General features: G+C 46.5%; 1 protein-coding gene across 2 annotated transcripts in view; it reads left to right on the top strand.

Annotated features, from left to right (window-relative positions):
• Positions 1–1,247: 1,247 nt before the first annotated feature.
• Positions 1,248–26,881, top strand: part of RCOR3 (REST corepressor 3) — a 74,227-nt gene continuing 48,593 nt past the window's right edge. Inside the window, exons 1-4 of one of the 2 annotated variants that reach the window (XM_089677802.1) lie at positions 1,248–1,456; positions 1,612–1,668; positions 22,822–22,899; positions 25,970–26,022. In XM_089677802.1, coding sequence (XP_089533928.1) covers positions 1,330–1,456; positions 1,612–1,668; positions 22,822–22,899; positions 25,970–26,022 — 315 coding nt within the window. In that variant the 5' untranslated portion in view covers positions 1,248–1,329. Of the gene's footprint in view, positions 1,457–1,611; positions 1,669–22,821; positions 22,900–25,969; positions 26,023–26,093; positions 26,216–26,881 lie in introns of those variants that run through there. The other variant, XM_089677803.1, reaches the window with a different exon arrangement.

Genomic DNA, 26,881 nt, shown 5'->3' with positions numbered 1-26,881 from the left:
CCTTGTGTCCAGTACAGCTGTGTTCCTGGCTCCCCTCATACACTGCTGTGTTCCTGGCTCCCGTGTCCAGTATTGCTGTTCCTGGCTCCCTTCTCATATATTGCTGTGTTCCTGACACCCGTCATACATGTGTTCCTGGCTCCCCTGTGTCCGGTATTGCTGTGTTCCTGGCTCCCCTCCCATACATTGCTGTGTTCCTGGCTCCCTTGTGTCCAGTACAGCTGTGTTCCTGGCTCCCCTCATACACTGCTGTGTTGCTGGCTCCCGTGTCCAGTATTGCTGTTCCTGGCTCCCTTCTCATACATTGCTGTGTTCCTGACACCCCTCTCATACATGTGTTCCTGGCTCCTGTGTCCAGTATTGCTGTGTTCCTGGCTCCCCTCCCATACATTGCTGTGTTCCTGGCTCCCATGTCCGGTATTGCTCTGTACCTGGCTCCCCTCATACATTGCTGTGTTCCCGGCTCCCGTGTCCAGTATTTCTGTGTTCCTGGCTCTCCTCATACATTGCTGTGTTCCTGGCTCCCCTGTCCCCGGTATTGCTGTGTTCACGGCTCTCCTCATACATTGCTGTGTTCCTGGCTCCCATCTCATACATTGCTGTGTTCCTGGCTCTCCTCATACATTGCTGTGTTCCTGGCTCTCCTCATACATTGCTGTGTTCCTGGCTCCCCTGTCCCCGGTATTGCTGTGTTCCTGGCTCCCCTGTCCCCGGTATTGCTGTGTTCCCGGCTCTCCTCATACATTGCTGCGTTCCTGGCTCCGCTGTCCCCGGTATTGCTGTGTTCCCGGCTCTCCTCATACATTGCTGTCCTCCTGGCTCCCCTGTCCCCGGTATTGCTGTGTTCCCGGCTCTCCTCATACATTGCTGTCCTCCTGGCTCCGCTGTCCCCGGTATTGCTGTGTTCCCGGCTCTCCTCATACATTGCTGTCCTCCTGGCTCCCCTGTCCCCGGTATTGCTGTGTTCCTGGCTCTCCTTATACATTGCTGCGTTCCTGGCTCCGCTGTCCCCGGTATTGCTGTGTTCCCGGCTCCCCTCCCATAATTGCTGTGTTCCTGGCTCCGCTGTCCCCGGTATTGCTGTGTTCCTGGCTCCCCTGTGTCCCTCTGTCTCTCTCCGGGTGACACAGTCGCCCCCTCCCGTCCTCTCCCTGCTCCTGTCCCCGGCCTCCCCCCTTCCTCCTCTTCCCCTCCCCCTCCTCCGCCCGCCGTGGTAGGGGAGCCCCGGGCCGGCGCACTGATCTCCTGTGTGCTGCGGCTGCGTGTCCCTGCGCCCCGAGCCGCCTCCATATTAACGAGTCCTCCCAGCCAGCCATCCCGGGGAGAGCCATGCCGGGCATGATGGACAAAGGCACCGAGTTCCTGGGCAAGAGCCGCTCCAACGGCACCAAGAGCCCGTCCAGCGCCTCCAACGGCCACTACTCCGAGGAGAGCGGGAGCGACGACGAGCACGGCGGTAGCCTCGAACGGAGTGAATGAGCCTCGAACGAATGCTGACCTCCCCTCCCCCCTCCTCTTCCTCCTCCCCCTCCCCGGACTGAGAGTGAATGTGAGCCCGCTCTGCCCCTCATTCCCTCGCCGCTTTAGCCGTCTTCTCTTTTCCTTTTCCAGATGTGGGTATGAGGGTGGGAGCCGACTTCCAGGCCCAGATCCCGGACTACGAGCCCGGTGAGTGGCCATTTTGTGTGTGTGGTGGTAGCCTCGGTACTGGTGGGCGGGGCTCCGGGGTGTCCGAGGCTCCCATCTGTCTGCAGAGTCCTCATCATACATGTCTGTCTATTGTGTGTAGTATGACCGCCACTCATCGTTCATCCGTGTCACATGCGCATCGCCAAGGTTCAATTTTTCAAAAATGTATCGCCTGAGCGCACATGTTTATGTACAAAGGTGAACGGATAGCGGGAACTGGTCACCACGGCTGATTTCCTATTGGCCGACACCAATCGGGGCGTCACAATCCAAATGGTCCCTGAGAGAAATTATATCAATTAAAAACACTAGCTGAGCGTACATGTTCATGTAGAAAGGTGATTGGCCGCTCCCAGAACAGACCGCTTCCAATAGCGGGATCTGGTCGCCGCCAACTGATTTACTATTGGCCGACAGCGATCATTCGGTACGTCAGAATCAAATGGTCCTTCAACTAACTGATATAGAATACAAATGCATTAGCTGAGCATACATGTTAATGTACAAAGGTGATCAAACGCTTCCGGAACAGACCAGTTTCCAATAGTGGGATCTGGTCGCCGGCAACTGATTTCCTATTGGTCAACAGCGATCATTGGGTGCATCAGAATCCAAATGGTCCCTTAGAGAACTGACTAGAGAACAATAATGCACTAGCTGAGCGTACATGTTCATGTAGGAAGGTGATCGGCCGCTCCCGGAGCAGACCGCTTCCAATAGCGGGATCTGGTTGCCGCCAACTGATTTCCTATTGGCTGACAGCAATCATTCGGTACGTCAGAATCAAATGGTCCTTCAACTAACTGATATAGAATACAAATGCATTAGCTGAGCATACATGTTAATGTACAAAGGTGATCAGACGCTTCCAGAACAGACCAGTTTCCAATAGTGGGATCTGGTCGCCAGCAACTGATTTCCTATTGGCTGACAGCAATCATTCGGTACGTCAGAATCCAAATGGTCCTTGAATGAACTGATATAGAATAAAAATGCATTAGCTGAGCGTACATGTTCATGTACAAAGGTGATCAGACGTTTCCGGAACAGACCAGTTTCTAATAGCGGGATCTGGTCGCCGCCAAATGATTTCCTATTGGCCGACAGCGATCATTGGGTGCGTCAGAATCCAAATGGTCTCTTAGAGAACTGAAAGAGAACAATAATGCACTAGCTGAGCATACATGTTCATGTAGGAAGGTGATCAGACACTCTCAGACTGTTTCCAATAGCTGGAACTGAGCACCACTGGCTGATTTCATAGTGGCCAACAGGATTCAGTCAGTGCTTTAGAATCCAACTGGTCCCTGAGAGAACTGACATAGAATAAAAATGCACTAGGTGAGCGTACATGTTCATGTACAAGGGCGTTCTGATGCTTCCGGAACAGACTGTTTCCAATAGCATGAACTGGTCACCGCCAAATGATTTCCTGTTGGCCAACAACGATCATTGGGTGTGTCAGCATCCAAATGGTCCCTGAGAGAACGGACAGAATTAAAATGTGCTAGCTGAGTGTACATGTTCATGTATGAAGGTGATCAGACGCTTCTGGAACAGACCAATTTCCAATAGCAGGAACTGGTCACCACCAACTGATTTCCTTTTGGCCAACAGCGATCATTGGGCGTGTCAGTATAAAAATGGTCCCTGAGAGAACTGACAGAATAATAATGCACTAGCTGAGCGTACATGTTCATGTATGAAGGTGATCAGACGCTCGCAGAACAGACCAGTTTCCGATAGCGAGAACTGGTCACCACCAACTGATTTCCTATTGGCCAACAACGATCATTGGGTGTGTCAGCATCCAAATGGTCCCTGAAAGAACTGGCAGAATTAAAATGTGCTAGCTGAGCGTACATGTATGAAGGTGATCAGGCGCGTCCAGAACAGACCAATTTCCAATAGCAGGAACTAGTCACCACCAACTGATTTCCTATTGGCCAACAGCAATCATTGGGCGTGTCAGAATACAAATTGTCCCTGAGAGAACTGACAGAGTAATAATGCACTAGCTGAGCATACATGTTCATGTACAAAAGTGATCAGACGCTTGCAGAACAGACCAGTTTCCGATAGCGAGAACTGGTGACCACCAACTGATTTCCTATTGGCCAACAACGATCATTGAGTGTGACAGAATTAAAATGTGCTAGCTGAGCGTACATGTTCATGTATTAAGGTGATCAGACGCTTCCGGAACAGACCAATTTCCAATAGCAGGAACTGGTCACCACCAACTGATTTCCTATTGGCCGACAGCGATCAGTCAGGGCATCACAATCCAGATGTTAGTTGATGTCTATGGCTGTCACAATTGCATGTCATCAGTTTTTGACAAGGCTGCCAGTGACCGGTCACCTGGCAGATATGTCACGGAATAAACATGCACTAGGTGAGCACACACGTTCATGTACGAAGCTGACCAGACATACCCGGCATGGACTGTGTCCAATAGTTGCCGACTATTTTCCTATTGGTCAGGGCATTTGGCAGAACATCCAATCCCAATGGTCGTCTATGATGGCCGTCTATGATGGTCATAGTTGCTGGTTACTAATGAAGTGTTCTCACATGGCGACCACTTCCTGTTATCTCACATATATATTCTTATTATTATAGCCACATTTACCACCCTAACTCCTCCCACAGTTTTTACACCACATAGACAGTAATATAGGGAAGCGTGCGGATTGTTCCCGATTGGTGTGCTATTACTTTGCGGAACGTTTCGCCGAATGGGTCACGAAATATCGGCGTTTTTGTGGTGACATTGGTCCCATAGGAATGAATGGCGGAATGTTCAAAACTAGAGTGGGAGCTGACAAAAGCTAGAGTGTGAGCTGAAAAATCAGGACATGATTTCTAAACTGCCATCACTCCCTCATGTTCAAGCCCACCTACACAAATCTTATATCAAAACGTTCAGCTATCCCTGCTGCCACTAAAAATGTCAACGGCTAAGCCATAGTCCTGATAGTTTTCACAATATGACCATTTGTTTGCAACTCACGCTGCCCATTGACATTCATTGAAACTCCACTCTAGCCACCTCAAATTTGAAGGGCAATTTCTAAACTGCGACTGTGCCTTCATTTTTAATATTTCAGAGACAAACTATGCATCAAAATGTAGGTCTGGGTCTTGTGATTCTCACAATATAAAGCTCTTCAGTATAGAATTTATAATTTTTAAACTACAACCGTTTGAAGATGGCAACCGCCAGTGAAGTGAGCAAGTTGGAGCAGTTTGTCTTTAACCGCTCTTCTCTGCCCTTGTTGTAGAGTGAGTTGCCATAGGAACCCAGGTGTGTGAGCAGGCAGCAGAGTGACAAAAGCTAGAGTGTGAGCCACACAGTTACTCTGCCCACTCCATAAAGTTACTCTGCCCAGTCCAACCACACAACAGTTACTCCGCCCACTCCACCCAGTTACTCCGCCCACTCCAGTTGTAGACGACTGGTGGAGGCAAGAACACTTCACACAATTTCCCCAGAAATTGTAGCTTTTCTAGTTTCCATTGGTTTTCCACAAGTCTGTCTGTGCCCTTAGCTGCCATTGACAGGAAATGACGGGCGGACGATCCCACCAATGCGCAATCACCTGACCGAACTGTAGTGGATTAAAAATGTAGGCATGGGAAGACAGGTTACTTGAGCGTCTGCAGGATTCAGGCATTGCTTCCATGATCTGCTGATTGCGGGTGCAATGCCCTAATGACCAATGTAAAAAAATAATAAGTGCAATTTTTTTTTTCTTTTTGCCTGCAAAGAGATGTGCATTTATTATTTCTTTGTAAAAAGTGAACTGATCCTTTAACCGCTTCCCGACCACTCTATAGCCGATATACATCTACAGGGCGGCATGGGTGCGCAAAATCACGTGTGTAATATATATGTGTGTGATTTTGCATTTCTGGGTAGGGGGCGCTGTTAATCACCGAGTCCTAGCCAATGATTACTCACCGGCACCCGGTGATTTACTAGCATCTCCGACAGGGAAGGGAACTGTATGTAAACAGTACAGTTCTCCTCCGTCAGCTCATGCAGACTGCTTTTGGATGGCTGTGCACAGCCATCCAAAGCAGTGTGCTTACAGTGAAGCACATGGACACAGCACAGGGTTAACACTTTGATCACCCTCATGTTAACCCCTTCCTGCCCAGTGCCATTATTACATTTGCTGTGCTTTGCTTTTTTTTTTTTTGGTAGCACTGATCACTGTATTGGTGTCACTGGGGATGTTAGTGACACCAAGTCAGTTCCCCCCAGTGTCAGAATGCCTGCTGCAGTCCCGCTATTATTCGCGGATCGCCACCATTACTAATAAAAATAAAACCCATTAAAATGCCAGTATATATTCCGCCATTTGTAAATGCTATAACTATCGAGTAAACCAATTAATTTACACGTATTGGGGTTTGTTTTTTTTAGCAAAGGCATGTAGCAGAACACATTTTGGCCTAAATTTTTGGCGAAATTTGTTTTTTTTTTTTTTTTTTTAAACTTTTACTGAACATACTTAATAGCAAAAACTCAAACATACTGTTTTTTTGTTTTTTTTCTCAAAATTGTCGCCTTTTTTTTTTTTTTTTTTTTTTTAAATAAAAATGCACAGACGATCAAATACCACTTAAAGAAAGGTCAATTCGTTGGAAAGAAAGGACATACATTTAATTTGGGTGCAGCGTTGCATGACCGCACAATTGTCAGTTAAAGTAACGCAGCGCCGTAACGCCAAAAAATGGCCTGGTCAGGAAGGGGGGAAATCCTCTGGAGGGCAAGGGGTTAAAGACGGGGTCTCCAAACTATGTCCCTCTGGGTGTTGAGGAACTGCAAGTCCCATGAGGCCCTGCAAGACTGACAGCCACGGCCAAGACTCCCAGAGGCATGATGGGATTTGTAGTACTTCAACAGCTGGAGGGCCATAGTTTGGAGACTCCCTGCTTTAAATGCACATTTATGTCTACAGATCAGAAGGAGCAGTTTACTTGCCCAATCCTGTGCTCCCCGTGAAGATGGCGCTACCCTACGCTCTGGCAGTGGACTGTTCCTCGGCTATGGGCCCTGCATCAGTCCTGATGACTGACCACTGGAGCGTTGTGGGATCGGTCTTGCAGCGCCTCCGGAGGAGCTTGCAGGAGTGGAGGATCAGGTTAGTAAACCTGCTTTTGCTGGCCCCCTAGACACAGACAGGCATTTGACCCTTGCAGTGCAGGGGCAGCTCACTGTACAAGAGCATTTTTAGAGCAACTCTAAGCAAACATTTAAAGTGTTACTAAACCCAGGACCCTGCATTTGCTATATCCGGCCTCCCTGGACCCTGCATTTGCTATATCCGGCCTCCCTGGACCCTGCATTTGCTATATCCGGCCTCCCTGGACCCTGCATTTGCTATATTCTTCCTCCCCGGACCCTGCATTTGCTATATCCCGCCTCCCCGGACCCTGCATTTGCTATATCCCGCCTCCCCGGACCCTGCATTTGCTATATCCCGCCTCCCCGGACCCTCCATTTGCTATATCCCGCCTCCCCGGACCCTGCATTTGCTATGTCCCGCCTCCCCGGACCCTGCATTTGCTATATCCCGCCTCCCCGGACCCTCCATTTGCTATATCCCGCCTCCCCGGACCCTCCATTTGCTATATCCCGCCTCCCCGGACCCTGCATTTGCTATGTCCCGCCTCCCCGGACCCTGCATTTGCTATGTCCCGCCTCCCCGGACCCTGCATTTGCTATGTCCCGCCTCCCCGGACCCTGCATTTGCTATGTCCCGCCTCCCCGGACCCTGCATTTGCTATGTCCCGCCTCTCCGGACCCTGCATTTGCTATGTCCGGCCTCCCCGGACCCTGCATTTGCTATATCCCGCCTCCTCGGACCCTGCATTTGCTATATCCAGGCTCCCCGGAAACCGCACTCGCTATATCTGGTCTCCCACAGTACACACAACATGGAAATGCAATTACTTTATGACACTGCATAACCTCTGACCCTCTGTCTGATCAGTGCTGATTGGCCCTGTGCTGATCACATGCACTCTCCCAAGAAATAAAAAAACTCTAGCAATACACACCAAACTGAACATGTGCAGCTTACCCCCAAGGCTCTGTACTATCAGCAGATGGATTGGGGACAGTAGAAGGGGAGGATCAGAGAAGACAGGATCAAATAGCCTTTACACAATGCAGAAGATTAACCCCTTTGGTTCGACAGCAAGTATAACAAGCATGTTTTACTGCGTATGCAGACTGATTGTACTGTTGTGGGTTTGGTAACACTTTAAAGCTAACCTCCAGCCTTGCTTTCAGTCTTGCAGAGTTGTACAGGTTCCTCTCCTGGACTGAAATTGCTTATTCTCATTTCACTGCACACTGTGAGCTTCTCAGTGTGCTTTAGAAGCTGCAGCAGGTCAGATGGCGCTCGCCTCATTTCCTGGAGGATGTCCAGCATCATTTTAGCCCTTTTCTTTCCAGCCTGACTTTTCCTGTCTCTTGCTTTTTAAAGTGTAAGTTCATCTTTTCACAAAAAATAATGTGAGCAAATTCCAAAACCCTCGGCCACCTCTCCTGACCTTTTGCTCCTAGCAGCCATGATGGTCCTGGTGTAGTGATCCCCACACCATAGTGACCCCTACACCACAGTACACAGATCTGGAGTGAGTACCCTTCATAATGCTTGCAATGGCAAGCGCTCAGTGGCCAGTGTGGACGCATGATCATGCTGACCAATTGGAGAGCTTCTTTCTTCTTGGATACCTTACCAGAAGAAGCCTCATATTCTTAGTCTGCAGGGTCACATGACCAATAAGTACTTTCCATTGCAAGCATTATGAGGTTGATGTACAGACCTCCACACCAGTAGCACAGTTAATTCATTGCATTTCAGTTCTTAAATTCATACAAGCTCAGCAGGACATATGGGCATTAACATGGACAGTCTGCATGAAGTACAGTCTGTGTAGCAATGCCCACCCCTCCAGGCTGAAATCCACCCATCAAGACCTTTTTGCGATTTGCATTACAGAGACGGTGCTGTGCTGTTTTAAGGAAGTCATGTACAGCACCCTGCTGGCTCCCCCCACCAGCTATGATCTGCCTGCATTGTATAGAGAAGCACAGAGACCGAGTGATGCCAATACTGGATTTAAAATGATGTATGTAATGAAAACAATATTTGTTCTTAAAAATATTATTAGCATATTACAAGGGGGCCTTAAGGCTAGGTTCACATATGTGTGGGTGGTGCCGCTGCGGATCCGCACACAAATCCGTGTAGCCGCAACACCCGCACAGATGAATGCGGACCCGTGAGCAGGTGCCATTAATTGTAATGGAACACCGCCCACACTGGAAATCGCAACTGTATTGGGAACTGAGGTTCCTGTGCAGGCTGCATTTTCAAAAGTGCAGGGACTTCTTCCCTGCGTGTCCCGGAGCACGGGAGTCCATTCAAATGAATGGGCTCTTGTGCCTGTGCAAAACGCAGCCCGCAGGAATGGAATGGATATGTGAACCAGGGGTAAAGGTAGACAAAGCGTAGTGCTCTGGTTTCTTCAACACACCTCTGTACCTGTCAGTATCACCTTGTACCCAGGAGGGTGCTACAAAATCACAGCCAGACTTGTGTTAATTATGACCTCTGGGAGGATTCCTCCTCGTTTGGTTCCAGCATTGTGAAAATGAATGCTTAAATCTCCTCACTGCAGGTGACAACAGGATCAGTGTGAGGCTGACTTTTCCATCAACCTCATTTGTATGTATGATTATGGCTGAGACCTTCTAGACTTCTCCCAGCCACAGCGGCTGTAGAGGGGTATGCTGTTGTGCCTCTGTCAGCAGTGCTCAGCAGGTTCAGTTTCTCTTTTAAATGTCCTATATTGCTTAGACATGACTCCCTTACGACCCGTTGGCCCGGTCGTGACTCCCTTACGAAAAAAAAAACCAAGCTCTTCCTGATGCTTTGTAGCTTTGGGCTTTATTCACATGGTGGTATCTGTTTTAAGATCCACAGTAAAATAAGACTTTTTTTGCAGTTCACTAAAAAAATACTTAAAGCAGAGCTCCGCCCAAAGGGGAAGTTACGCTTTAAGGACTGCTCCCCATTAAGGATTGGCACCTTTGGGGAATGGGTAACCAAATGACAGGTACCCGCTCCCACTTCCGGTCCGATCACCTAGGCGAAAGGAAGTGGAAGGTGTCCTTCCTCCCTCCCTGTAGTCTTTTAGGACATGTGACAGGTCCCAGAAGGCTACAGGACCATTCACGAAGCGCAGCAATACTCGCGCATGCGCAGTGGGTACCCGGCTGTGAAGCCGCAAGCTATCACAGCCGGGTGCCCACACTGAAGATGCCGGCCTCCTGGAATACAGGACGGCCGGTGAAACGGGCTGCGGGGATACACCATGGGACCAAGGGACATGTAAGTGGCTGTTTTTTTAATAGTCAGTTTTTGTAGCTGATGACTTACTTTTTGATAGGTTGAGTGGAACTCCGCTTTAAATACCACATAAGCTGTTTGTGAAGGGATGCGGTATTTTAGTAGTGAAAGCTAGTGGTATTTTAATGCAGGAAGTAGCCAGCATCCTTAACCAGTAAATAGTTGGTTGTAAGGAGCGGGCGGCGACCATGTTCATAACAACCAGTAAACAGCTGGTTGTTAAGGAGCAGGCGGCCACTTTTTCCTTAACAACCGTGACTGGTGTGGATTTTGAGGGGAACCCCAAAACCAAAATTAAAAAAGAAATAAATGGCTTGGGGTCAACCCCAGAATCTGAGACCCTTGTGTGAGTAAGCAGGCCAGGAAAGGTTGGAGGGGGATGGATGAGTGAGTGCCCCCCTCCCCTCGCGCTGAATGACAGCTCTGCCGCCTTAAAATAAACTAAGGGGTGGAGTCATCTGATGATGTGCTTGGGTGGCCCCACCACGTAGGACTTCATTGACTGGAGCATGCTGGGTCAATCATGGGGTGACTTCATCGGGTGGCCCCCCACCCCTTAGTTTTTATAGCAGCTGGAGGCAGCAGAGCTGTCATTCAGCGGGAAACAAGCAATGGTGCGAGTTGCTGGTGGCTGCCGGCTCCTTAACTAGCTAAAATAAAACAGATTCCTTAATTATAGCATGCCTGGATCGGTTCCTATTTTACCGCATGCATTTATTTCCTTTAGTGAATTGATATTAACGCTGTTTTTATGCGGTATTAATTTTGATTTTGAGGTAAATACCACATAAAGGGATAGTGAATTGACATTTTCAGCATCGCATGTGATATTTGGGGGGGGAAATATGTTAGACCACCTAAATACTGCATGCAATGTGCTTTAGTGAGCAGAGCTTTTTGCGTTTATTGGGTATCTTTCACTTTCTGATTGTTGAAGTCACAGGTAAAAACTGTTGCATTCCTTGTGGTGATTAACACCGATTTCTCCAACTATATTCGGTTTAAGATCTGTCTGATTGCCAAACGATTGTCCATCAAAAGCAATCCACCTGCATAGTGAAAATATTTGTTCTGACTGGTCTCTGCTGTATTGATATGTTATGATTGTGGTAAATATACCTGTTATACGCCTCACACTGTAATAGACTTCACTTCAACTCATATTTCTTCCTCATCAATAGATAAAAAAATTAGATCTTGTACTGTCAATGTTAGGCTGCCCATAGATGTTAGGGCATGGCAGTCAACTTGAAAATTAGAGGACCTTAAAGTATATGTAAACCTTCACCTTATAAAATAGCCCATAGACTCCAGAGAGAGATATCATATTTCATTAGTAAGACCTCATCTGGAATATGCAGTTTAGTTTTGGGCACCAATTCACAAAAAGAACATTGGGGAACTGGAGAAAGTACAGAGAAGGGCAACCAAACTGATAAGAGGCATAGAGGAGCTCAGCTATGAGGAAAGATTAGAGGAACTGAATCTATTCTCACTTGAGAAAAGGAGATTAAGGGGCAATATGATCAACACAATACATAAGGGGGATATGATCTCCATGTATAATACATAAGGGGGATATGATCTCCATGTATAATACATAAGGGGGGATATGATCTCCATGTATAATACATAAGGGGGATATGATCTCCATGTATAATACATAAGGGGGGATATGATCTCCATGTATAATACATAAGGGGGGATATGATCTCCATGTATAATACATAAGGGGGGATATGATCTCCATGTATAATACATAAGGGGGGATATGATCTCCATGTATAATACATAAGGGGGGATATGATCTCCATGTATAATACATAAGGGGGGATATGATCTCCATGTATAAATACATCAGTGGTTCATATAGTGAACTCGGTGTAGTTATTCACTCTGGGGTCATCACAGAGGACAAGGGAGCGCTCTTTACGTCTGGAGGAAAATAAATTTAATCTCCAAATATGGAAAGGTTTCTTCACAGTAAGAGCTGTGAAAATGTGGAATAGACTCCCCCAAGAGTTGGTTCTGGCCAGCTCAGTGGATTTCTTTAAATAAATCCTGGATTCTTTCTTGGATACACAGAATATAACTGGATACTAACATTTATAGGTAAATTTGTTCCAGGGAATATCCAGTTACCTCTCGGGGGATCAGGAAGGAATTTTTTCCCCTGCAGTAGCAAATTGGATTGTTGTTTGCTGGAGTTTTCTTGCCTTCCTCTGGATCAACTGTGGGTGTAGGATTATAAGTATTTTTTCTTTTTAATGGTTGAACTGGATGGACTTTTGTCTTTTTTCAGCCAGACTAACTATGTAACTATTCAGTTTAAAATAGAGATGAAAAGTAAACTTAAAATTGCTGGGGGAGGAGAAATAGCAGTAGATTGATCTTCCCAGTGAATGGCTGTGTGGAAGGGGGAGCGTGTTAGGACAAGTCTGATGTCAACACTTGTGGTAGTGAGCTCTATTGATACACAACTTGGGGTTCCCCAGGGTGCGGAGTCTAAGCCCCCACCTGCTTGTTCACCAGGACCCCTGATGGTGGGGATGGACTTGCAGCAGGCTGGGACCAGGTCACAGCCCCTAGGTACACCCAGCTGAGGTAGAGGAGACCAGGAGCAGGATGCAATGGGAGAAACCACAGGCAATCCAATAGGCAAGTTGAGGTTAGGACAGGCAGAAACCAAGCAAGGCATGCCACCAGGATCAGTACACAGCCACTATAGCCTTCACAGGAGAACAACAAGCCATTGCTCAGGCAGAGTGGCCTAGTCTGAGCACATCTTATATAGACAGGCAAACGAGGAGGCGGGACAGGAAGTGATGGAAGAGAAGGAAATAAAACCCAGAGGACAGCAGATGACGCCCATAGAAGAACAGGCAAACATGAGAAGGGATCAAAAACAGGACTGCAGCAAGAAGGGTAAGAACACAAATGGAACTGCAGTCTAACATGACCTCTCATCATTGGAGAAGAGCAAGCTGAGTTCCCAGCATAGCTAGAGAACTGACCATGCTGTGCTCTTATGGCTAGTGTGGTCAGTTTTTAATAGGAAAGCAGAGGGACTTGCAGAAACATCAGAGATTTCACACAAAGCAATACAAAGAGAACAGGAAACCTTTTTCATACAAGTCCATGGTACAGCCGGCACATATCAGGAATGTGACATGTTGGGTTTACATATTCTTTAATTTGTTGCTTGGTTGTTCCATGTCATGACTCCAAGTATTGAAGCTGGAGATAACCAGACAGATGACATTTTCAAAAGAAAATCAGTAGTGACAGCCTACTTTCTGGTCACAAGTTGCCTAGGCTGTCCAGGTGCAGTTTGTAGATTACTATTCAGCTCCCTCTCTCTGGCTGTGCAGTCAGGCTGATGAATATACAGGTAAAGGGGATAAATAATTTGTAAAGCGCTGTGCAAACTGTTGGTGCTATATAAATCCTGTATAATAATAGGGTTCTATACAGGGGATAGAGAAGAATATGGAAACGCTACATGATTTGCAGGTGTCAAAGTGACGACGTTTCGTGTTGAAAGTGATGTAACATTCTTTTCTTCTGCTGTGTGATGAGACACCTAGCTAACAGGTGGGAAGCCTCATTCTCGTCATTCACAGCATGCGCTGCTAGTAATACGGAGTCATGTCAGAACTTACTGAGCTTCAAAGTGGGCAAATTGTTGGTGCCAATTAGCTGGTGCCTCTGTGACTGAAATTGCCAATTTATTTGCCGTGTCGTGAAGTACAGTATCAAAGGTTGTGGTGGCATACACATTTTCCAGGAAAATGTCTGAAAAGCAAAAGTGTGGTCAACATGGTCAACTGACTGAGACAACAGAACATTGCGCAGGTTTGTGACCCGGAATAAGGAAACAACTGCTGCAAAAGTGACCGCAGAGCTCAATCTCAGTCCCGTGTAGTCACTCTATTCAAAACTTTAAAAAACAAAACAAAAAAACATTTACCTTTTAGTTACACTTTAAAGCGGAGTTCCACTCGACCTATCAAAAAATAAAAGCGCAGCTACAAAAACTGTGGCCGCTGACTTTTAAAAAACAGCCACTTGCCTGTCCCGAGGTGTGTGTCCCGCAGCTCGTTTCATTGGCCGTCCTGTATTCCAGGTGCCAGCATCTTCAGTGTGGGCACCCGGCTGTGACAGCTTGCAGCTTCACAGCTGGGTAACCACTGCGCATGCGAGAGAAGCGCTGCGCTTCATGAATGGTCCTGTAGTCTTCTGGGACCTGTCATGTGTCCCAAAAGACTACAGGGAGGGAAGGGCACCTTCCGTTTCCGATCGCCGCGACGATTAGACCGGAAGTGGGAGCGGGTACCTGTCAAATTCGGGTACCCACTCCCCCCCAAAGGTGCCAATCCTTAATGGGGAGCGGGGGAGCAGTCCTTAAAGCGGAACTTCCCCTTTTTGGTGGAGCTCCGCTTTAAGCACTAGTGACTTAACTCCAACCTGATGGTGGTCATATAGTTCTGCCACCAATGGCTCGTGGCAGAAGCAGCAGCATAGGATCAGTGGAGTTTCTCCTCCATCTTATAACTAACAACTCTCAACAATATCTTCGCTGTCTGAAATGTGGGAGCATTCTTTCCACTAACCACCAGTGATAGGAGTGTTCTCCTCACTGTCCCCCAATGTATCAATGTATGGGGGCACCTCACCAGGGGTGGACTTACAATTCATGGGGCCCCCGGGCAATAGGGGATCATGGGGCCCCTGTGTCCTCACCAACACCCAAAAAAACCCATGAAATGCCAATGAAAGGTACCAGGGGAATCTCATGGGGCCCCCTACTGACCCTGGGCCCTTGGGCAGTGCCCGAGTGTTCGAATGGTGTAATTGGCATTCCTCTAAACAATTACCAGTGTAACAGGCAGCTCTTTCCACTGACCCACCAGTGTAAGGGGACCATCTCTCATTAAGCCCTGGTTCACACTGATGCGGTGCAGAATCAGAACACACCCGCATCAGAATCACACCCCGTTCATGCGAACTGCTGCGAGTGTGTATGTTAAATTAACACCCCAAAAGCAGTCCGCAAAACGCAGTGCAATGAGCAGAATCTGATCGCATAGGTGTGAATACCCATGCGATCCGATTCTAGTGCGGACCAAAAAAGGGTCCTGCACCTTTTTTGGTGCGGTGCGATTAGAGAATGTATGGCTCCAATCGCACCACACACAAATCGCATGTGATTTGCACAGGAATGCGGTGCGGTTCCTGTGCGAATCACATGCGATATACCACACCGCATATATGTGAACCCGGGCTTAAGCAGAACTTCATCCTAGGTGGGAGGTTCCACTTTTAACAATCCTACCCCTCCCTTAACATTATTGGAGGTCTTTCTCTTTTTTTTGGGGGGGGGGGGGGGGGGGGGGACAGATACCTAGTTTTGGCAGGTACCCGCTCCCACTTTCACTGGAGTCGCCTTGGTGATTCCACCAGAAGATGTCTTCCCCCCCACCCGCAACCTCTTGAGACATGTCACGGGTCCCAGGAGGCTGCAGGTCAATTCACGACTCGTGCATCCAGCTGTGAAGCCGGCTGCCCACACTAAACATACCAAGGACCCGAAGCCCGAAGAAAAACTTGCTTAGGTGAGGATGGTGCTGGATCCCTGGACAGGTAAGTGTCCTTTTATTAAAAGTCAGCAGCTACAAATACTTTTTTTTTTTTTTTTTTCTAGAGACTGAGGATTCTTTTTAACCACCCATGTGATGTGGCCAACATACTGTAATTTCCGACCAAAATTATTTTTAGCAAAGGTCCACCAAGATCTGAACATTATTTCAAGGGTTCTTGTGGGAAAGGCTGCGCTATACAGACAGCAACTAAAAAGCTTAAGTACACATGCCATGTTATGTTGGAGCCTGAAGCAGTGGTAGTTTTGCATTCCTTTTGCAAAATATAAAATCTGACATCCGATTTAGAGTGAAATTCAAATTGAAGTATGTTGTGTTTTCCTTTTCTGAAGTCACAAAATATTTAGTCAAATAGACATTGTACTACTAACCTACATTTTTAATAGTCTAACTTCACTCAGTAGCAGACCTAGTCAGGCACACCCCCTTTCCTTGGATGAGACGTGTGCTGAGGGGTGTGGCTGTTACTCAGCTCTGCAAGGACAGAGTAGTGGAGCCAGAGATTGGTAGCAGCATAACTGGGAGAGAAACTATTTCTTTATCATCCCTTGAGGGACACTGAAATTCAGAAAAAGTTGGGGTATAGTACCGCCTGCAGAAGGTTGGAACACTGGCATACAGAAAAATCAGAAGTCTGTCCCGCATAACACCTGTATCCAGCAGGTCAATCATTTGTTAGTGGTCTAGGAGGTTGGACGCTCTTCAGTTCTGCTGAAAAATAATCTTTGCTAGTCATCAAACGTGATCGTATTTTCCCTCCCCGTCTAATCTTGTGTGGGTGTCAGCTCACCCTTATTACTCTTTCAGTCAGTCTCATTTGAGGGGGTAACCTTGGGACTTTTTTCCCACCAGCCTCTAGGGCTGGTTGTCTTTCTCTTGGTATCTCATGGACATATTACTGCCAGGATGCCCAATTAATTTGGCAACCTCTGCACTTATGGAACCTCAATTCCCTGAATCATAAGGGTTAGGCCCCTTTCACCCGGGTGTTCCATATGTCCGTTTTTCATTTGTCCATTTACGGAAGAAAAACAGATTCCCATGTATTTCTATGGACTAGTGGATGTAAACAGATCATCATCTGTTTACATCCATTAATGTCTGCATCCGTTAACATCCTTTTTTTTTTGAACAGAAGAAAACCCTATTTTTTTTTTTTTCCATTAAAAAAAATGGATGTAAATTGATGAAAAACTAATGTGAGCTGATCCATGTTTTTCCTTGAAAAAAACGTAACTGAACTGATGAAAAAACGAAACGCCCGTGTGAAAGGGGCCTTAAGATTATGAGGCTTGGGCCTTCTTGTGTAGACCTGGACTTTTCTGTTCAGTCTTTTGGGTTGTCTAAATTTCCCTGTGGGGATCTGCTATCCTGGGACTTATCGGTGTTCTTGGTTGATCACACCTTTTTGTTTGAACTAGGTACCCATTTTTTAGGTTACAGGTTGCTCCACCTGTTTTTGGTGAATTGACATTGACTGGGGATAAATGTGTTTTGCGCTTTGGTGGTTGCATTTTACTGATCTGAAGCTTGGTTGGTTCTCTGGGGTCTCCCCTTGGGTGTGGTAATTCCTCAGTCCTGCTAGGGTCCTACTTTGGTTAAAATTTGGGCGTTAGCCACTGACAGGCCCAAGATATTAAGAAACATTGAGGAAACAAAGGGCTGTCGCCCACCCTTCAGTTGGACAATAAACAAAGAAAGTAAGATTTTTGTACTTGCTGTATTTTTTACTTGAAGTCCATTGAGGGATACAGGTCCCATCCTCTGTGTGCTTGTTGCTCTTGGCCTTGGTACTGTTCTCTTACAAAACTGAGGCATGCTGGCTAGAAGAGGTCCTGTATGGGGTTGGAGGTTGGCTTACGGATTTTGTTTTTTGGGGGTTTTTATTGTGCCAGTGTCCAAACCTCCTTAAAGTGGATCTCCACTGAAAAGGGAAAGTTCTGATTTAAGGCCTCCTCCCGTGCTCCTGTTTGTGAAATGGCACTTTTGGGAAGAGGAGGTTTTGAAAAGTACCCACTCCCACTTCCGCTTTGTCCCAACGCCCCCCGCAATCTTCTGGGACACATGGCAGGTTGTAGAACAGTGCGGGACCATTTACAATTTGCAGTGCGGCTTGCACATGCGCAGTGGGCACCCAGCTGTGAAGTCACAACCTGTCACAGACTGGAGCTGACGGTGAAGGTGCCAGCACCGGGCACAGACAACAGGAGGTAAAAATGGTTAGGGTGAGCACAGTGCTGGATTGTGGGACAGGTGAGTGGCTGTTAAAAGGCAGCAGCTACAGTTTTTGTAGCTGCGGACTTTTAATGTTTACATCGGAGACTAGAGCTCCTCTTTCGCACAGCCGGATTGGTGCAGCCACCAGATTCCTGCAGGAAGAATCTGTGGATTCTTGCTCCTGGATTGTCTGGGTTAGGCGATCAGCGGCTGCACACCAATATTTCGGCTAATGGCAGGCTGACAGCGGCCGCTGCTGTTTGCATTTAGCCACACAGTGTAGATAGCTGTGAAAAGGAACAGATGTCTAAGCCTGGACACAGCTTATATCTCAGTCCCATAATAATTAATCCCTGCTGTCTCATTAAAGTGGTAGTAAGCTTTCTAACACAGGATATTCATGACAGAAGAGATCCTATTGGTCTCTTCTTTGTCCTGCCTGTCAGCTGTCATGTACACTGAACAGGGTATGCACAGCTCCGTGAACATTTACGGCCCCAATCTGTGCTGCTGCCATGTGACTTCTTTGCGCATGTGCAGGAATGACATCATTGTGGCCCGGCCATTCAAGCAGCCGAAGGCACGGAAACTGGAAAGAGGACCGGGCGAAGATGGAAGCACCTGGGACCCACCGGATTGTTCACAGTGCAGCGCTTGATGGCTCAGTTTGACAGGCAAGTCTGTCAGATTTGTGCTATTATGCAGTGCATGCTAGCACATTATGGCATAAACCCCCTTGGGTCCCTATAAAGAAGAAACAAAAGCTGACTTTACTACCGATGTAATCATTAAAACACCATTTTCTTTTGGTGCCCATACAGGCTTCATTATGGTAAAGGCAAGCTCAAATATAATAAGCAGATGAATATATTGACCTCACGGTATACAGTGACTAGCTACCAAGCTATCCTTCCAGCCCCATGTCCAATCGGTGGCAAATTCATGCAGGCTCCACCTTCGCAACATCTCCAAAATACGTCCGTTCCTAACCCCAGACACTACTAAACAACTCATTCACTCACGACTCGACTACTGCAACTCCCTCCTCACCGGCCTACCTCATCACAGACTATCCCCGCTTCAGTCTATGCTGAAATCAGCAGCCAGACTCATCCACCTTACCAACTGCTCCTCTTCTGCCACCCCCCTCTGCCAATCTCTCCACTGGCTTCCGATTGCCCAACGCATACAATTCAAACTACTAACATTGACGTACAAAGCTATTGATAATACTGCCCCAAACTACCTCACCGACCTGATACCCAAATACCACCCAACACGTACTCTTCGCTCCTCACAAGACCACCTACTCTCCAGTTCCCTGGTCTCCTCCTCCCATGCCCGACTCCAGGACTTCTCCAGGTCTTCCCCTATCCTCTGGAACTCACTACCCCAATCCATCAGACTGTCACCTACCTTCCTCACCTTTAGGCGCACCCTGAAAACCCATCTCTTCAGGGAAGCCTACCCCGCCCTCACCTAACTGCCGATCTCCTCCTACCACTCCATCCCCCACAGCTATTTCCTCCTGTACCACTACCTCCTCCCTCCTAGATTGTAAGCTCCAAGGAGCAGGGCCCTCGAACCCCTCGTGTATTGTTACTGTATTGTCTCATGTACTGTCTCCCACTATAATGTACAGCGCTGAGCAAACGTTTTGGCGCTATATAAATACTGTATAATAATACCCATAGATGTACAGGGTGGCATTTTGTTAATATATGAAACATTTATCACTTCAGGGTTTGCTTGTTCCTAACTAAATGTATTTATTTCAGGTACTTGTATAGCGCCATCAATTTACACAGCACTTTACATATATATTGTACATTCACATCAGTCCCTAACCCTCAAGGGGTGTACAATCTAAGGTCCCTATATTGACCTCACGGTATACAGTGACTATCTATAGATGTACAGGGTGGCATTTTGTTAATTTATGAAACAAGACATTTATCACTTGAGGTTTTGTTTGTTCCTAACAAAATTTATTTATTTCAGGTACTTATATAGCGCCGTCAATTTACGCAGCACTTTACATATATATTGTACATTCACATCGGTCCCTAACCCTCAAGGGGTGTACAATCTAAGGTCCCTAACTCACATTCATACATACACATAATAGGGCCAATTTAGACAGGAGCCAATTAACCTACCAGCATGTCTTGGGAGTGTGGGAGGAAACCCACGGAGGCACAGGGAGAACATGCAAACTTCAGGCAGGTCGTGCCGTGGTTGGGATTCAAACCAATGACCCTAGTACTGTCAGGCGGAAGTGCTAAACATTTAGCCAATGAAATGTTCAGAAGTCCTTGTATGTATAAAGCTTAAAGTGGTTGTGAACCCTCACATTTACCCAGTGAAGTGACTATCCTCAGGTGATACAGAGATTAAACAAATCCTTCTACATAAGTTGTACCTGTTTATCTGCTTTATTTTCTTATCTACATCCATTCAAAGTGCTGAATCTTAAAGCTTGTCTGAGAGTTCAGAACAAGGGGCGGAGGGCTGAAGATAACCTTTGCAGAGCTCAGTGCAGAGAGCTCTGAGAGCTGATTGGAGGGAAGACACACACCCCCCTCCACAGGAACAGAGCTGAGGTTGTCAATCTGCTGGGAGTCCCTCCCCTGTCATCATTTTTCTCTTGGTGTCAGGAAAACTTGTCAGAAGTGATGCATGATGATAGAGGAATGAAGCGGCAGACAAATGACACTTAGGGGGACATTTACTAAAACTGGAGCACTCAGGATCTGGTGCAGCTGTACATGGTAGCCAATCAGCTTCTAACTTCCACTTATTCAATTAAACTTTGGCAGTACAACCTGGAAGATGATTGGTTTCTTTGTGGAGCTGCACCAGATTTTGCACTCTGCAGTTTTAATAAATGACCCCCTTAGTGTTCTTAATTGAGACAAGTACACACTATAGAGGGATATGCTTTGTTCATATTTCTTGTCTGAGGTTCAAAACTGCTTTAAATTGAAGCTGTCAGGTCTTCATATATACACAGCAGTGCCACTAATATATTATCTACTAATGTATATACAGAGCTGGTTTTTCATTACTGGGATTCTGAAGGCACACGACCTTTGGCACCCAATCCAACAACCATCTGCAGGGATACTTGTATTTCAACATGTGTTGTAGACCTATTGATGGCATGGAAAGTGCCTGGAAAGATGTGAATGCAGCCTGAGGGTCCACATATACTGCACATCAACGCAAGTGCATAGGTTTGCCATTGTTTTTAATGGTGTTCGTTCACATATATGCAGTTTGCAGACATGCATTGACCAAATCCAAAAGGAAGATGTTTGGACGGGATCTGTCTATCAGGTTCATAATGAATAATAGCAGGCCTAAAGCCGATCCCCTCCATCCTTCTTTCAAAGCATGCTATATCACCTCTTCTGGTACATTACATGAGTGTCGGGTACAGGCACTCCACCCTTCTGCAGGGCATTTTGGCCATGGCAATGTGAACTCTCCCCTCCAGCTGCTGTTTTCATTTGGAGATAGGCTTTGCCTATGTGAGCACAGCCTTGCACTTTAAAAAGGTGCACATGTACAGTGAGGACCCTTCTCACACTAGCAGTGTTTTCCATCAAAAGAACAAGCAGCTTGCCTTGTGTTGTATGCCTCCATTCCCCACTAATGCACTGCATTGGTTTGTACCGCGCATTCTAACACTCTGTAACGCAGTGGTTCTCAACCTTCCGAATGCCGCGACCCTTTAATACAGTTCCTCATGTTGTGGTGACCCCCAACCATAAAATTATTTTCGTTACTACTTCATTTATACATTTTACACTTATCCAGTAATTATAATTCATGAAGTGTCGTTTTACCTCCAACACTGCTGCTTTCTGCACAGTAGCTGCTTTCTGCACAGTAGCTGCTCTTTACACATGTGTGACTGGTCCACATAAGTACATTATGGTGCCAACCCTGTCACATACACCTGTATTTGTACGGGGTGTATGTGATGGGGTTGGCGCGATGATGTCATCACGCCAGGTAGTCGTATGTGGGCGTATCTGCATGTGGGCAGACCTGCCTGGAGACAGATAGAGGAGCGGTGTCTCGTTTCCTAAGACCATCAGAAATGTGTTTTCTGATGGTCTTAGGTGACCCCTGTGACAGGGTGGTTCAACCCCCAAAGGGGTCGCGACCCACAGGTTGAGAACCGCTGCTGTAATGCATCACAAAAAAAGCGGGAATTGCAGTACATTTTAACAACCCTGTCTGGTACACTTGAAGGCCTTTTCCATAGAAATTCCTTGGCAAAGGTAGGTCGCCAAGTCTTTTCTCAACCCCCAGTTGCTCAGGCTTGGGACCAGTAAAAAAAGAATGTGATAACACATGTACCTAGTCAAGTTGTATACATAATATTCGTTCCAATTTGAACAGGAGCCATTTAACCTATTGGCATGTCATTGGAGTGTAGGAGGAAACCAGAGTACCCAAAGGAAACCCATGCAAACACAGGGCAAACATGCAAATTCCATGCAGATAGTCCTGGATTCCAGGATTCAAACCAAGGGCCACCAAGCCACCGTGCTACCCTTTTAATTGTTGCTATGGTTTTTTTGTTTTGCTTTGTTTTTTGGTGATCTCTTTATTTTCATCCAAAGCTTTATGGATGAATCTCTTAACTTCTGTTTGTTTTTTTTTTTTTTTGGTTTTTTTACTATGTCAGAAGCATTATTGCAGGATTGCTTTTGGTAAAATTATATTTGTACAGATTACTGATTAAGAAGAATGTCATCACCTGAGGCACTAATTTTTTTTTTTTTGTTTTTTTTTTGTTAAAGGGGCTACAAAGTATACCGATAAGGACAGCGGAGGGATGTTGGTGTGGTCTCCTTATCATAGTATATCAGATCTGAAGTGTAAGTACATTTTTGGGGGAACTTTTTTTTTTTTTTTTTTTTTTTAAAGTCCCAAAATGGGCATCTCCTAGTCACTTTTCTGGCAGTATCTACAAGTTAACCTGTTCCTGACAAGCGTATGCATACATGTGGACGCTGGGTAGGTGGGCTTTAAAGTGGTTGTAAAGACTGAAGGATTTTTACCTTCATGCATTCTATAAATGCATGAAGGTTAAAAAAACCCTGAAAGGTTAAAAAGCCTGATCTTAATCCAGTGATGTGCATGAGAGCAGAGGTTCTGCCGGTTCTCTCCCTCATTGGCTCAGACACAGGAAAGCCTTTGGCTCCTGCTGCTGCCAATCACAGCCGGCGAGGAGGGAGCAGTGGGTGGGGCTGACCTGCACTGTGGGTGTCTTATGGACGCACAAAGCGGGACTCGGGAGTGCGCATGTACAAGTGCCCTCATAGCAAGCGGCTTGCTCTGGGGGCACTTGGCAGCGGGGAGGACTTTTACAATCGCTTTAACACTGAGCAGCTGCAAATATGCAGCCATAGGGAATGGTTTACTGTGCTGAGAGCCCGCTCACTTAATGCTCCCAGTACAGTAACTAAAATGACATGGAAAGCTCCCAACACATACTTGCAATCAGGAGCCTCCAATGAGGATCTGATTGCCCGTCTCCGCCTCCTGGCTGCTCCTGTCTGTCGGGTGCCCCCACAGCAAGCAGCTTGCTATGGGGGCACCCGCTGCTGGGTGTGTCCATTCACACACACGGTGCTCCAATGAGGATCTGATTGCCCGTCTCCGCCTCCTGGCATTTAGAACCCCTTAAAGCGATTCTAAAGGTTCATTTTTTTTATTTTTTGTAAAATAACAAACATGTTATACTTGCCTGCTGTATGCAGTGGTTTGCACAGAGCAGCCTGGATCCTCCTCTTCTTGGGTCCCCCACAGGCTCTCCTGGCTGCTCCTGTCTGTCGGGTGCCCCCACAGCAAGCAGCTTGCTATGGGGGCACCCGCTGCTGGGTGTGTCCATTCACACACACGGTGCTCCAATGAGGATCTGATTGCCCGTCTCCGCCTCCTGGCATTTAGAACCCCTTAAAGCGATTTCTAAAGGTTCATTTTTTTTATTTTTTGTAAAATAACAAACATGTTATACTTGCCTGCTGTATGCAGTGGTTTGCACAGAGCAGCCTGGATCCTCCTCTTCTTGGGTCCCCCACAGGCTCTCCTGGCTGCTCCTGTCTGTCGGGTGCCCCCACAGCAAGCAGCTTGCTATGGGGGCACCCGCTGCTGGGTGTGTCCATTCACACACACGGTGCTCCAATGAGGATCTGATTGCCCGTCTCCGCCTCCTGGCATTTAGAACCCCTTAAAGCGATTCTAAAGGTTCATTTTTTTATTTTTTGTAAAATAACAAACATGTTATACTTGCCTGCTGTGTGCAGTGGTCTGCACAGAGCAGCCTGGATCCTCCTCTTCTCGGGTCCCCCACAGGCTCTCCTGGCTGCTCCTGTTTGTTGGGTGCCCCCACAGCAAGCAGCTTGCTATGGGGGCACCCGCTGCTGGGTGTGTCCATTCACACACACGGAGCCGTGGCTTGCCCCCCCCCTCCCCCTCCCCCTCCCCCTCCTCCTCCTCATTGGCTGACTGGCTGTGATTAACAGCAGCGAGAGCCAATGTCTCCCACTTGCTATCTCAGCCAATAAGGGGGCAGAGATCTGGAACAGCTGAGGCTGTCTTTCACCTTGCTGGATCATGATGAGGCTCCGGTAAGTATTGAGGGGGCTGGGGGCACTACTACGCACAAGGTTTTTTACCTTCATGCATAGAATGCATGAAGGTAAAAACCATTCAGCCTTCACAACCACTTTAAAGGGAAAGGAGGCAACAGCCGGAAGAGGTTGAAGCATGCAACACTACCTATCATGGTGACTTTGAAAGCTGATATATCATTTTAAAGGGAAGGATTGAGAATCATGCATGCCTTAATTAAGGACATTATAAACCTCCCTACCTGCACCTTGTGTTTTTCACCTGCATAAGCTATTGCATTGATCATACAGTTTCTTGGTGTCATTTGTTACCCTTTACATACAGCCTATAGGAAGGAAGTCATTCACATTCCTTTGTTAGCAATTTCTGTTTGTCTTCAAACATGAGACATGTGGCGTGACATGGCATTGTACAGGTCAATGTATGACCTCCTGTCTGTAGTGTAAGCGCTAACATTTCCTGTGAAGAAACTACATCTCAGTCTGTCTAGTCCCCTTAAGGTGCAGTAATTAGATCTGACACAGATACAAGCAGGCAAAGCAATGAAGGGCAAAGGTGTGTTTTCATCACATTAGCACTGCCACATTTGTGATGCAACACATAGAAAATTGTGAGGCATGGATTGTGAGCTGGAACAAGAAGCTGGCTGCCCCCTTGATGAATAGGGATAAGCTAGGTCACGGGTAGGCAACCTGAGAGCCGCAGGACTACAAGTTCCATCATGCCTCTGCAAGTCATAGCTGTAACTGTCAGTTTTGTAATCTTTGCAATGCCTCATGGGAAATGTAGTTCCACAACAGCTAGAGAGCCACAGGTTGCCTACCCCTGAGCTAGGTGAATGAATACATGGACGTAGTGGAATCGATCAGCCATGACACTGCAAACTGGAGCCACAACATGTGAGCCCAACATTACAAGGTAAGGCAAACAAAAAACAGAGGATATAACTACACTAATACATAGTTGACAACAAAAACCACAAAAGTGTAAAATGCCTTTAAGACAGTGTTTCTCAACTCCAGTCCTCATGGACCCCCAACAGGTCATGTTTTCAGAATTTCCATTATTTTGCACAGGTGATTTGATCAGTTTCACTGCCTTAGTAATTACCACAGCTGTTTCATCTGAGGGAAATCCTGAAAACATGACCTGTTGGTGGTCCATGAGGACTGGAGTTGAGAAACACTGCTTTAAGGGAAGATTGTCAAGGAGTGGAAAATGTTTTATCCTTGAAAGGTGATGTACTGTGCTGTCATTTCATATGATGCTACTATATAAACATGTACATTTCTATTTGATCTTTTTAAACAGTGGATGAGTATATTGCAATTGCAAAAGAAAAACACGGCTACAACGTGGAACAGGTATGTTTGTAATTGTGTTTGCTATATTGATTTGCAAATATTTTGTGTTTATATTTTTGTTTGGTTTGCAGCTTTCTGTGATGTGACGAGCCGCCTTATTTTGGTTAAAGTCCAACTCCAAGGAGATGTGAAAGACACAAATTAAAGCATTCATTAATAACCTCATTAAATGTATTTTTCAAATACAAGCAGCGTAAGTACCTGAATTTGACCTGGAATCGGCCTCTTGTAGTCCCTGTATTACGCTGGAGTGCGATAGGATGAAGCAGCACAAGGAGCCAATCAGTTTATGTGCTGAAATAGAAACATGCTGATTGGAGGAGAAAGCAGAGTGACTTGGATAAACTCATCACTTTGCTGCTTCTCTTTCACTGTTTAGTCGCTGGCTGGGGGAGGGGCCATGATATTTTCAGAGGAAGTGGGTTGAATTATGCTGGCCGTCACTCAACCTGGAAGACTGAATTCATCTAGTGGCAGAAGGGACAACTCTGAATTGAAGATGAGTATTGCCACAAGAATTTTTTTTTTTTTTAGATTATCTTTTTAATGGGCTATTGATATATTTTTTGGGGGTAAACTTTTGCTTTAAATTTAGAAATGATGCTTTTACATTTTCCAGTAAGTCATCTTATGAATGTGTTGCTTTTTTTTTTTCTAAGTGCTGTGTGGTGTGTGAGCCCCAGCAGTAGTTTTGAATTCCCTGTAGCAGTGATGTCATCCCACCAGCGTCCATGGCTCCTTTCCTTGTTGAGGCAGGGGCAGACTGACCATTTGGAAACTCGGGCACTGCCTGAGGGCCCGGGGTTAGTAGAGGGCCCCATGAGATGTCCCTGGTACCTTTTTTCATAGGCTTTTTTGA

This window comes from Staurois parvus, unplaced genomic scaffold (assembly GCF_062004578.1).
Source record: "Staurois parvus isolate SC_StPar_1 unplaced genomic scaffold, SC_StPar_1.0 ptg000192l, whole genome shotgun sequence".
NCBI lineage: Eukaryota > Metazoa > Chordata > Amphibia > Anura > Ranidae > Staurois > Staurois parvus.
This window is presented reverse-complemented; position numbering and strand designations above follow the sequence as displayed.